Raw genomic sequence first — 12,916 nt, forward strand, 5'->3', positions numbered from 1 at the left:
AATAAAATTTACTTTTAAAATGTTTAAAAGTAGTTGGTTAAACAAATGTAATTCTCAATAAAAATGCAAAGAGATACTTTTACTTTACTTATGAGAAAGGAAATTTCCAAATCTTGGAAAGACCTATTTGTATTACATAATTTTGTATTTTGATTACAAAGTCTTATATATTTATTAAAGTAGATTGTTGAAGTTCTTCCCCTTGGCAACACTTTGTTGTCCTAATTAGAAGTTATTGAGTAAATGGAAGTAAAAAAAAAAAATGTATTTCTCTAAAGACATTCTATAATTCTAATGTTCACTAATGGAAAACAAACTTTTCTCATTTTCCTCTTGCTCTGAATTAAATCTTATTGAGTTAAAAGGAGCTGTATGCAAATATTTTACAGACTTGGCTTTGAAAAATTGTCTGCATGGTAAATAGGTACCAAGAGGGCAAAGAAGCACCAGGGCCTCCAACTCGTCAGAGCTTTTGTGAGAAGTTGGAAAAGGTTCCTGTCCAGGTGAGATGCAGCTTGCAGGTGTGGTCTGCAAAGTGGACAGCGCCTACGTGCAAGGAAAAAGGAGCGGATTCCTTTGGGTAGCTACAGCCCACACTTGGCTTTCAGCTTGGAGAGGGTGGCCTGGGCTGGATTTCAGGCCCTGTTTACCCCACTGCTGAACTAGCACAACTGCTCAGATCTGAGAACTACATTGCCTGCCTGGGGAGACAAGAGGAATCTGGAGAAAACCCATGTCTGATAAAGTACTTTAAGAGGCTTGCTGTGAGCTTTAAGATTTAAAATCTTCCCAGCAAAAACTTTAGGGAAGTCTCTATTGTTCAATAACACTGTTGGTGCTGGGGGTTCCTTTTCCTCTGGAGAATATTATGCAGTATTGAAAACTGCATCAAAATGAACTTGAAGTTTCAACCAAGGACAGAAGACATCTGAATTACAAAGTTAACCAAGCTACTTTCCTGCCTTGGAGTAACTCACTGCCTAGTGAGGGGGATGGACAACCTAACCACGTAAGGCAATATGAATCAACCTGGTGACACTCATGCAGTCCACGTGCAGAGGGTATGCTCTCTCAGAGAGCAGAGGCCAGGTCTAAGCTGTGCTCTGCACAACCCCTAACAACGTCCCGGGTATGTGATGAGTGAGTATTGCAGAACTGAGTGAAAGAAATATTGCAATTCTAGGTCTATGTGCTAATCCATGTTTCTCACCTTCAAAAATTTTGCTTGTAGTAAACGAATTACAATTTTACTTACTTTCCCTCAGATCCAAAGGAAATGAAATATTTTGGGGAAAAAAAGTGATTGGGCAACTCTGAGGCATTTTTGAAAACCATGTGTGTTTTCACTTCTTATTTCCTTATTGCTTAGGAAACAAATACCTGAGTGAAATTTAAATTCAATAAAGTGTGCAGATTTCACTTAAATTAGGAAGAGAAAGCACTATGAAAGCTTTGCATTATGAGAAACTTGGGCTAGTTTGGGCATTTATTTCATAGTAATGAGTGTGTGACAGAAGGAAAAGGATAAAAAAGAGCTGTGACAATGGGGACTTATCACCCTTCCAGCCTGGAGTGTGGGCTCCCAGGATAACTTGGTGACAAACACAGTGAAGGATCTGTTAGTAAAGGGACCAGGGCTGGTGGGGCCCCACAAGGGCCGAGCAGGTTGGTGACAGATGGCTTGAGCAAAATACCGAGAATCTGGAAAACTTAAAGCCCTCAGGCTATCTGGCTAGATTATATTGTGGGAAAGATGGAAAGGCTAGGAAGGGCCTGCATCCAAAAAGTCTTTCTAAAACGTTATCATTATCATTATACTGCCCATAAGTCTTTAAGACTTTCCTTTCCTCCTTGGGGTTTTGTATTAAAATTCCAGTACTCTTGGTTTTCATAACCTTTTCAGCATTATGAGTTAACGACTTAACTACGCGTGGCTTTTTACCTGCAACAACAATCCAACAAGGCAAGTCTGTGTGGAGACTGGAAGTAGATGTGCCTGGCTGCGGAAAGGAGGCTAGGAGGCAAAGCGGGAGGAAGCCAAAGGAGACCCAGGCCTGCTTCACAAATTTGTGCAGGAACAGCCTTCCTCTGCAAACTGACACCATGCTAATGACCCAACACTCTGACAATCAAGATTTAAACTCATCGAACCCTTTTTGGCTTGCTTGGAAGGAAGGAAGAAAATGCACGTATATTTAGCATCTGCCAGGTATTATCTGTTTTCATAAATGACTTCTTTTGTATTTCTCATAACAGCCGCATGGCACACCTGCTCTTTCCATCACTAGCAAGGAAGAGCTGGAATTTAAACCAGGACTTCTAACTGTAAGTCCAATTCTCTTTTTGCTCTTCTAAGGTGTGTCAAGGCTAAAAATGAGCTTGTTCACTGCTGCTTCTACATCTTTTTTTCCCCTTTTGATTATTCTACTACTGGGATTTTGGAAATTCCTAAAATGAAATTGTCTCAGAACAATCCCGAGGTAGGCATTATTGCCCCAGTTTTCAGATGAGCCAACTGAGGCACAAACAGTTTAAATAATGGGCCCAAAGCTGCAGAGCTAGATACCAGTGCAGCCAGGTTTCAGGCACCCTGACACCAGAGCCCATGCTCTGAACCACTGGGGACTCCTCTGCATTGATGTCTCTAGGGAGCCACCGCCCCATGTTGACTGTGACCTCCCTGGCATCCTGGGGACCCACTAGCTGATTTGTGGTGGGTATCTGTGCAGACTTGAGAAAAGGATCTAGGAACCTTCACACTGGGTCTATTACACTAGCTGTGCACAGCACGCCCATTGCACAGTCCCAAGGTCAAATCAGTGATGGAAGAACTGAAGAATCTTGTCTGGAGTTGACTTCCCAGGATTGCTTTCATCCTTGTCTAAGACCGACCTAGCACTTCATGGGAACTAGGGTGACTGGAAACATTTTGCAGAGAAAAGTGAGCTATTTAGACTTCCCTTTTTTTTTCCTAATGAAAAAGCTATCAGGGAAAAATGTCAGGGAGTGAACACTGGCATCTCCTCTTCACCCCTCCATGGAAAGCAGTCCAGCAACAGGATACAGGGTGTCTTAGCAGAGTCTCTCATAACTCTGCCCCTCACTTGGGCGTAAATCATTCTCCACTTGCAGATCAGGCATAAATCGTTCTGAAACCACGTTGCTCACTAAATGTTACTGTGTTATTAAGACATAAATCCTATGTCAGCTCGATGAAATGTCTGAGGCTATCAAGTTAAACAAGTCAAGGCAGCTACTTAATGATTTCCAAACACTCGATTATTAAAGTTCAGACGAGAGGCTTGAGAGGAAAGCCATGTTAAAATGGACTCCAAACAGCCGTTTTTCACATTTGTTCAGTGACCAATAGCCCTAATGACTCCCTCCAGCTCTGAACTCCATCCCAGGAGTAGGGTCTAGAACGGACAACATGGGTCACCAAGGAGAAGCAGCCCAGGATTTGGGGAGCCTCCTTTGACCTTTGCAACTTTCATTGTATGAATCACAGGCTTGCAGCAATTCTCAGATCTCGCTCTTTTAACCTGTCTTTAAGGCATCTTCCATAATGTGGAGAGTGAAAAGGACTCATTTTGCCCAGTTGATGTGATCCCAGTGAGCTGATCACAGCCCAAATTTACGTAAACATAACACAGCACCTTATATGTAGGTAGCCCTTTAGAGTTTCAGAGAATGTCCTCAGTATTTCATTCACATCTTCCCCTCTCTCCCTGTCACTTCACAGAAAAGTTGGAATGATCAAAAAAGAACCTTCTTGACACCTTACCTCCACACTACGAATTTTTCTGCAGCTCCTTTTCCATCCCTGATGTCAGGATGGAAGAAATGTTCTTCCTTCTACACAAGATGCACCCTTCCACCTGTCCTGGAATCTGATTGCTTCTCCCCTTCTCTTTCCTAAGATACTTTGCTCTATTAAAAAGCTTCTCGATTTGCAGATACTGGCTACTATATATAAAATGGATAAATAGTTTATACTGTGTATAAACTTATATTCAATACAGTGTAGTAACCTATAATGAAAAAGAATATGAAAACAAATATATGTATGTGTATGTATGACTGAAACACTATGCTGTACACCAGAAATTGACACAGCATTATAAACTGACTACACTTCAATTTAAAAAAAAAAAAGTTCCTCTCCTGGCTCTATTTTCAGCCTCTTCTTTTTACTGTTCCCTTCCCATTTGCATTTAAGCAACCACAAGTCTTCCACATATTTGACAGAACAAATACATTTCTGCCAAACTCCGCCCCCATCTACTGCCTTATCTACATCCTTCTTTCACTACTAAACTTTTTGAAAGAGTCTCTCACTCACTGTCTTCTGTGTTTCATCTTTCATTCACTCCTCAAGCCCCTCCAGTCTGACTTCTGCCCCTAAAAACTTCTCTAGAATCTTACCAAATTCACTGTGTAGATTAGAAGACTCTGGCTGCAAGTAACAGAAAATCCAATGCAAGGTCTACACTCCCGAATGAGTCAGCTGGGTGCAGAATGGCTGCGATAGATCTGGGCTGCACATCAACGCACAATGACATTCAGAAGAGAAAAAGCCATCTCTTCTTATGGCTGTTTGGTAAGTACAGAACTTTTTCCTAGAAACTCCCAGAAAACTTATTTTAATTATTCCTTAATGTGAATTGTGTGTGTTGTGCCCAGTCCTGAAGCAAGTCTTAAGGCCAGAGGCACACCACGTGAGTGCCCTACTTACAAGCACTGAAATTCTTCTTATACCAGTGGTTCTCAGCCAGCAGCTATTTTGCCCCCGAAGGGACACTTGGCAATGTCTGGAGTCGGTGCTGATTGTTACCACTGTGACTGAGGTGCCAATGGTGCCTAGAGGCTGGTAGTCAGAGATGCTGTTAAACACTCTGTGGTGCTCAGGGCAGCCCCCAACAGCTAAGGACGACCTAGCCCCAAATGTCAATAGTGTCATTGTTTTTCTTTATTATTCCCACATCTCGTCAATCACAGCCTCTGTCAGTGCCAGATCCCAAAGGTCTCTGTAGTTTGTCCATCTCTCTGCCTCCTCATGGCCACTTTCCTCCTTTAGGTCACTAGCACTTTTCATGTTTTTGTACAATTTTTTACATTGTTTTACTAGCATCATTTTTCTAACTGAGGTGTTGAACTTTGCTGCCACCCCATCCACTTAACCCTACACATCCTGTATCAGTTAAGGTTTGGCTATATAGAAAAGGAAATGTCTGCTACAGAATATCTTGTTTTATTTTTTGTCTTTTAAATAGACACAATGAGCGGTTGTGCCATTCCTGCCTCTGAATGCTATCATCAGCATTTCATCCCTGAATCTGAGCCGTCTGAGGTCCACAAGGAGTGCCAACATGCTGAGGACGGCAGAAGGGAAACACGGAATGCATCTGATTCTTGACAACATCTCTGAGTGCTGAATTAGTCAACACCAGCACTATACTATCTTAGAACTTCTTCTTATGTGCAAAACTAAGCATTACTTAGCATTTAAACCACATGAAACTTCATTTTCCTCTTGCGACCAAAAGCATTCCAAATGGAACACCAACCCTGAAATGCACTGAGGAACCCATTAAAATGAATTGTACACTAATCCTTTTGTAATGATAATAACATTTCTAGATGGTTCTTAAGTTTGGATTCAAAAAACAGTAGCGATGCTCTTACATTAAGTGCTGAATACATATTATTGCTATAGGAATGTATCGGATTATCTCTAAATTGTATGAAGCTGAATCCAGGAACACCTGGGACATACTGCTGTAACAATGAGTGTGACCTTTCCCAGGATTTTTCATCCTGAGACCCCAGTTTTCTGTTGTCCAGTCCCTTAAACAGAACAATTATATTATAAATAACAATTCCTCATACATACCTTGGCCTCGAAAGTATTTAAAAACTTAGAAGATAATTCTCTGGGTCACTATCTTTATAAAATGCATATATTGCTTCAAAATAAGAACCTGCTGTGAAAATGGTCCATTTTCCACACTCCATTTCCAATCAAAACTCTAACTCATGTCTTTAGCCTGCTTCACATCTTCCTCTGGAGAGTATGAAACATGCTGTCTTTGAAAATAGTGTTGGCTTGGGCAAGGGAAACTCATTGGTCATGTTTTCAGGTGTAAGTCCTAAATCATATATTTAAAATAAAATATGCACTCTCCTCTTGGGAAGGATGCATAGCTTGACATGGGAACCTGAAATGGCCTGAAGGTTGTACTTGGCTAAGGAATGATTTGTATGCTTTTTTGGTTCATCTCCTATTATAGTAGAAAGAAATCAACTGAGTCGATGAGATTATTTTAGGTCTGGGTTCTAAATATATCCTGGAAATCATTCAGTCTAGCATCTTCATTTTACAGGGGCCTGGGTCACTATCAGATAAAGTCAGTGGAGGAAGCTCCAATGAAGAAATCTTTACAGTTTCTGGGGTCACTCTGTGCAGCTCTGGGGTGAGAAGGGGATGAGAAGAGGCAGTAAACTAGTTGGACTGTCCAAACCAGTAAAACAGGAGCTACAGTGGTTGCCATAGTATGGGAAGGAGGGAGACAGACGGAGGCAGTGCTTTCTGTGTGGTTTAAGAGGGTGAAGGTTACACACACATTAGTGTATGCTTAGGTTCAAATCCCAGCTCCTCCATGGGCGACTGCATTAGTGTCGAAGTTAGTTCAGATATAGGCTAGGCTTCTGTAACAAAGGGATCTTATAATAAAGTTTCCAAATAACCAGTTGAAAAGATACAAGAGCCAACTTGAAGGAACTCCCAATGGCTAAATTGGGAAAATTTGAACAGGAAGAAAGAAAGGTGGGAAGGACAGAGGGAAGGAGAGAGAGAAAACAGGGGAGAGAGAGGGAAGAAAAGAGAAAAAAGAGTGAGGGAGGAAGAAAGGAAGGAGGCTATAGAAAGATCACCACATATTTGTCAAATACCAAGGTAATAGCTGTTGCAGTCAAGGATCATATTGGATATTAAAATCAGTAGACAAAAGTATGATGAGATACGGGATATTCGCAGTTTCTCAAAGTATCTTCCCACAAGATAGTTATTAATTGCAAAGAGGAAAAAGTTGTATAGAAACTTGGAAGTCACTGCCTTAACCATGGCATCAAAGTTAGCATCAGTAGAAATGAGACACAGCAGTATAAGGTGTCTTCTGATAGGATGCACTGAGAAGGGAGAAAAAAACCTTTCTGTGGTATCCTTGCTAAAAATGAGTGTACTGAATTAATCATGGGAAAGACTCAGATAAACCAAATTGAAGGACTTGTTGAAAGTTTCAAGGTCATAAAAAAAAAAGAAAGACTGAGGAGCAGTTTTGGATTAAATAAGACCAAGGAGACATGACAGCTAAATGGATCCTGGACCAAAAAGAGGACATTGGTGGGACAACTAATAACATTTGAATAAGGTATGTCTGTACATTAGTTAATAGTATTGTATCAGGATTTTGTGTGTATGTGTTGGGGGTTGATAATTGTACTATAGTTACATAAGAATGTAATATTTGGGAAAAGTGTTTAAAACGTAGACCTTTAAAAATTATGAATCACTATGTTGTACACCCATAATTTATACAATATTATACATCAACTAAAATTTAAAATTTAAAAACACAGTGTTGGGACCAATTGTGGTAACTTAATAAACATTAGGTGGACAGATGGTACTAAGACAATGACACTGGACTAGGAATTGCCAGGAAGCATGGAGTTCCTTGAGATCTGACCAGAGTCACTCTTTGGGGCAAGCATGGGACCTCTGGGGAGAAAACAACAGGAATTACGTAGAAGGGCTTTGCTAGGAGTTGATCCTGCAAGAGTAGCCATCTCGGAGCTGCCGTGATGGAAGATTTCGTTGGCAGGAATTGCCTTATTAAGTCAGGAACTTTTTGTTTGAAAAAAAAGGTAGACAAAAACATTTTGTACTGATTTGCAAATTTTTCATAAGTATAAACTATTTCAAAATTAAAAGTTAAAAAATAATACTAATTAAAAAATAAATCAATCCAAGTAGCAGTCTCAGACAGAGAAATGGACAATGAGATTCCAGTTTTTGATGGAACCCCACCAAGAGTCTAAACTTCAAACAAAACTTCATTAACCAGTACCGCATCCAAATGAGGCGATGTAAACTCTAACCAAGCCACCCTAAAATCGAACAGCTTTTTCTACGGCTTCTTTTTCTTTATGTAGCTTTACGTCCTTCAGAGCTCCATCATTTCTTCCTGGCATGTGCAGTGTTGCCTGTAATTCTTGTGATAGGTGGCACTCTCGCCTTTCCCTGTCCTCCCAGGCTGCCGCTTGAGCTCCTCACCTTGTTACTTAATGTCTACAATTAGAGCCTCATTCCTTTGACTTAAGACAATTTATTCTTATTAAAACAATAGTAAATCTCCTCATATATGATTTTAAAAACATTGTACCTTAATGATAATTTACATCACTTTGCAAAGGAATTTTTTGAATAATCATCATCATAATTTTTTACAAAGGGGGTGGTAGAAATAGCCTAAGGGTGTTGTATATCTGAAGTGGAAGATGAGGTAATAAAAGAGAAAGGAAAAGAAGAATTCAGGCCCCTTTGGGGAGAATATTTTCTTCTAAAATAGCGGTTCTCAAACTGAATCCCAGTAGAGTATTGGGCAGAAGTGTTCATCTCCTACAACAGTGGCTCCGTTCTCCCAGTTCATAGAGAAAAAAAAGTGAATAGAATGTCTTCCTTTTTAATTTGCCTTAAGCTATTGCTCTCTTGGAAAAACAGAAAGTACTTGTAAACAACTAAAGGTGCTTAGCATAATACCTTGTATTTCTGTGGATAATATGCTGTGGCCATGACTTCACATTGCTTACCTATAACAGAGTCAGACCTTGTGCTAGCAAAAAAGTTCATATACGTTTGATAGAATGAAATAGATCAGCGTACCCTGATGCTTTCTTTACACAGAGCATCCTGGCTTCTAGGTATTTTCCTGAGCAAGTCTGAGGACCACTACGCTACTTAAGAATCTAACAGATAGCTGGCTGTGAGTTTGCATCACACCCTCCTCTTCCACCACTGGCTGAGCCCTTTCCCAAGAGTATTCCAAAGCACAAAGCCAAAGACACCTCTGTGCCTCATTATGCTCATACAAGCTTGCATCAAGGATTTTTCCAGTAGCAGTAAACTTGCTTCACCTAATAGCTTGAGACTGCATCAAAGTTTCATGTGAATACTGTTTTTCACCATCCTGCATAATGGTTGTCTAATATAAAGACCAGCCTTTGCCTTTCACCAGTTTTATCACTCCTTTTTTCGTGTGGGAAGTTCTTTCTGACAATGCATTTAAGTCTGAATTATTGCTATGAGCTGAGTATTTGCTAAAGGTCTCTATTTTTTGTTGCCTTTGCTAAATTAGAGGCTTATTACTCTGTGTAGACATTCTGAATAAGTGCAGCTGATACAAAATCATGAAATTTTCAAAAATAAAAATTAAAAATCAGTAAGCTTAATGGGTGATGAGCTTGACACATTCTTGGTATGCTACTTAAATTTGAGGTGAGATGTTGGCATCACCCAGCTTTGAGACCTGCACATAACACAAGTACAGGGTGGCCTGGGGCTTCACCACCTATGGGCTGGAAGGTAAGTGGGATGCACAGTCAGAGCATCAGGGGAACACACTCCCACACTGGTCTTGATGAATCTCCTGTACACGACAAGAGAGCTCATGGTCCACAGGACCTGAGTTATATAGGGCCACCTGGCCTCAGCCCACAGAAGGGCATGGTGATGGAGCGCTATAGAAAATGGACTGGGCCTCAAGAGGCCAAAGTTCTGGACCCAGGTCTAGTACAACCAGCTGCAGGACTTTTGACAAATCGTGGAATCTCTGGGCCTTGCTGTCTTAACATGCATAGTAAGGAATTTGAGCCAGACGACTGCAAGTGTCCCATCCGGCCCTCTACTTCTGTGGTACTATTTTGTAATTTTTGACTGAACGCCTTTTATATATAAGCCCAATTCCATAAGCCTTAAAAACAGAATTCATTGCCAATTAGTAAGTTGCAGTGAACATGCTTAGAGAGAAGATAAAATAACCTTTTTCTCATGGGAAACTCTCACACACCTTGCAAAACAAATGCCAAAAAAGGAAAGTAGAAATTTCCCACAGAACATTGAGTCTTTTCTTATAGATCATTTATATCTTTTCAAGAGAAATACATTATGGATAAAGACAATTTTTCAGTGTTATTTCTGTGTCCTACACGGGTCCAACCTCCAGGTGACCTGCGGTTTCACTTTCCTGCAAGTATCCTTCCTCTGACTTGAAGCAGGTGCCTAACCCCCCACCACATGTTATTATCTCTGTGTGTCCAGTGATCGGGCTTCAAAAGAACTAGGTCGAATGTGTACAACCTACTTTCTCATACGAATGGCATAAGGATACACTGAATTGTATTTTTTTAATTTAAAATGCTATCTCATACCCACTAACAAGAGAATTCATAAACAGATTTGCGGTTTATCTTTACAATGAAACACTATTCAGTAATAAAAAGGAACAAACTACTTCAACGCCATGAATGAATCTTTAAAACATGATGAGCAAAAGACAGACTCAGAAGAAACTAGAAAAAACAAGTCTAATCTTTGCAAAAAGAGATTAGCATAGTGGTTGCCTGAGGTGGGGTGGACAGGGAGCAGCTGGTAAGGAGCATGAGGGAATTCTCCGGGGTGATGGAAATGTTCTGTTTCTTGTTTGGGGTGTTAGTTACACAGGTGTACACATTTATACAAACTCACTGAGCTGTATACTTAAGGTCTGTGAATTTCACTATATGTAAATTATAACATTAAAGCTGTTCATACTTTGTTAAAATCCTGTATCAACAGTCTCAGGTGTTCTACTGGTGGGAATATAACTGAGAACAAATGTTTGGAGGAGCATTTTCGTAACAAGTATTAAAAACTTCAAAATATTCATACTTTTGACTCCAAATTTAAAAATTTATCTTAAAACAAGAATAAGAGTTAGGGGACAAATATTCTACATTTATGATCACTACAATAACATATTTTCCCCAGCGTTTTATTATAAAGAGTTTAAGCATCTGGAAAAGTTGAAAGAATTTTACAGTGAGTACATTCATACCCCTCACTTTGATTCTACCAGTAAAATTTTCTTTTTGATTTATGCTATATCCATCTATCCCACTATACTTTGAATATACAAATAAATTTGTGGAAATTTGACAGGTTTTACAATATTGAGCCCTATCATTCATGACTGGAAGGAATACTTTGAAACATTAATAGATATTTTTTTCTTCCTGTGTAATGGGATTCCACAAATTTATAAACCCTATCACGGTCACCAAAACATTCTTTTAAGTGTATTTATGGAAGTAGAGTTGAATTTACCCAGAAATAGATCAAGTAACTATCTCTGTGTCCTAAAATAAGAGGAAGATACCTCTGCTTTCAGACACCTTCTCTAATCTGCCTTGTTTCCTCAAAGTTCCACAAATAGGTAGTCATCTTTTTGAGTTAATGCAGTAATTAACTGTAGGATTAAAAATATGACCATATCTAGGGGAAAAAAACAGGTAGAACCACTCTTACTAGCTATATATTGATACATTCAAATGAGCAGCTATTAAGCAGAAGCGACCACGGGAGTTGGCCAGGCACGCACTGAATTGGGAGGACACAGGGAAGAAAGCTTAGCCTAGCACTGGTGATTCGGAGTGGGGAACCAGGCAACAGGATTAAACCTGGCATTTGTGTGGACGGAAACAGGTATCAAGGTTCACATGAGTGCTGGGGACACTGTAGTGTGGAGCTGGCTCTGTATTCTGGAATGACCATCCGCAAGGGTGAACATCTGATTCCTAAACTTGTAGCAACGGGTTTGTGGATAGTCAGATAAAGCTTTTACTTCCTTTGTAATTATTAAAAACTCTGGACTACCCCCAAATTCTAAATTATGGTTTGTATTAGATATTTGGGGATGCCTAGAGGTTGCAACCCACTTGGCTGAGTATTTCCTGGTCTGTATGTTGTGTCATTTTGACTTTCTGTTGAAGGGCCGTGGGGACTTGGAATGGGCATCCTCGGGGGGTTCAGAGGGACTGTCCGCCAATCGAATTCACAAGAGCTCTGGCTTAGTTAGCTTGTTTTCAAAATTGTAGGCACTGTTGTTCCAAAATTAATATTTTTGAATATTTGACACATCCCTGGAGGAAAGCAAAGGGCCTCCCCACCTTTGCTTCCCCTGCAAAACAAGTCAAGATGAAGCCTTCGCTGATGAAACTCTTGGCTTTCTCTTGTTCAGCTGTGCTACATCCCTGCAGCCTTCCCTCTTGGAAATCCCAAAGCAGTCACGGAGGCTGGCCTGCAAGGCTAGGGCTGACCTGGCCTGTCTGGCTGTCTCCCAGAAAAGGTTTTTATGAAAATATTACTTTTTTTTTCTCATCAGAGAGTTTTTTTTTTTTTTATTACAACCCATGCAAAGCTGTGGACTTCCCTTCTTTACCACTCCTTCATAGTTCTAAAGTCTTTCTTTTCTTACCCTATCAAGGATACATGCTTCCTTCTCTGGGCGTAATAGTTTCTTAGAGGAACTTGCAGCGTAGAGACACATAGTGCCTTGATCATAAAAGTGTGAAGACATTTGAGGTCATGATAGGAAGATACTAAAACTCTGAAAAAATTGTCCTATCCAGCAATCAACTCCCTCTTTGCTTCAGTGGTACTTTGTTAGACTTTACTTTTCACATATACAAAAAACAAAAATAAAACAAAACAAAACATTGCTGTTGACAAAGGCTGGGATGTAATAAAGAGTCCTACCACCCAGTGAAAAAGATTGGACAATGAATATATGTATGTTCATGTATAACTGAAAAATTGTGC

At 40.0% G+C, this 12,916-nt stretch overlaps 1 protein-coding gene across 1 annotated transcript in view; it reads left to right on the forward strand.

Annotated features, from left to right (window-relative positions):
• Positions 1-413: 413 nt before the first annotated feature.
• The window catches only part of MROH9 (maestro heat like repeat family member 9), a 127,294-nt gene continuing 114,791 nt past the window's right edge, over positions 414-12,916 (forward strand). Inside the window, exons 1-2 of the mRNA XM_064478148.1 lie at positions 414-503; positions 2,257-2,325. Of these exons, the coding sequence (XP_064334218.1) occupies positions 414-503; positions 2,257-2,325 (159 nt within the window). The remainder of the gene's footprint in view (positions 504-2,256; positions 2,326-12,916) is intronic.

The sequence above is a fragment of the Camelus dromedarius genome, chromosome 23 (genome assembly GCF_036321535.1).
Source record: "Camelus dromedarius isolate mCamDro1 chromosome 23, mCamDro1.pat, whole genome shotgun sequence".
Classification (NCBI taxonomy): Eukaryota; Metazoa; Chordata; class Mammalia; order Artiodactyla; family Camelidae; genus Camelus; species Camelus dromedarius.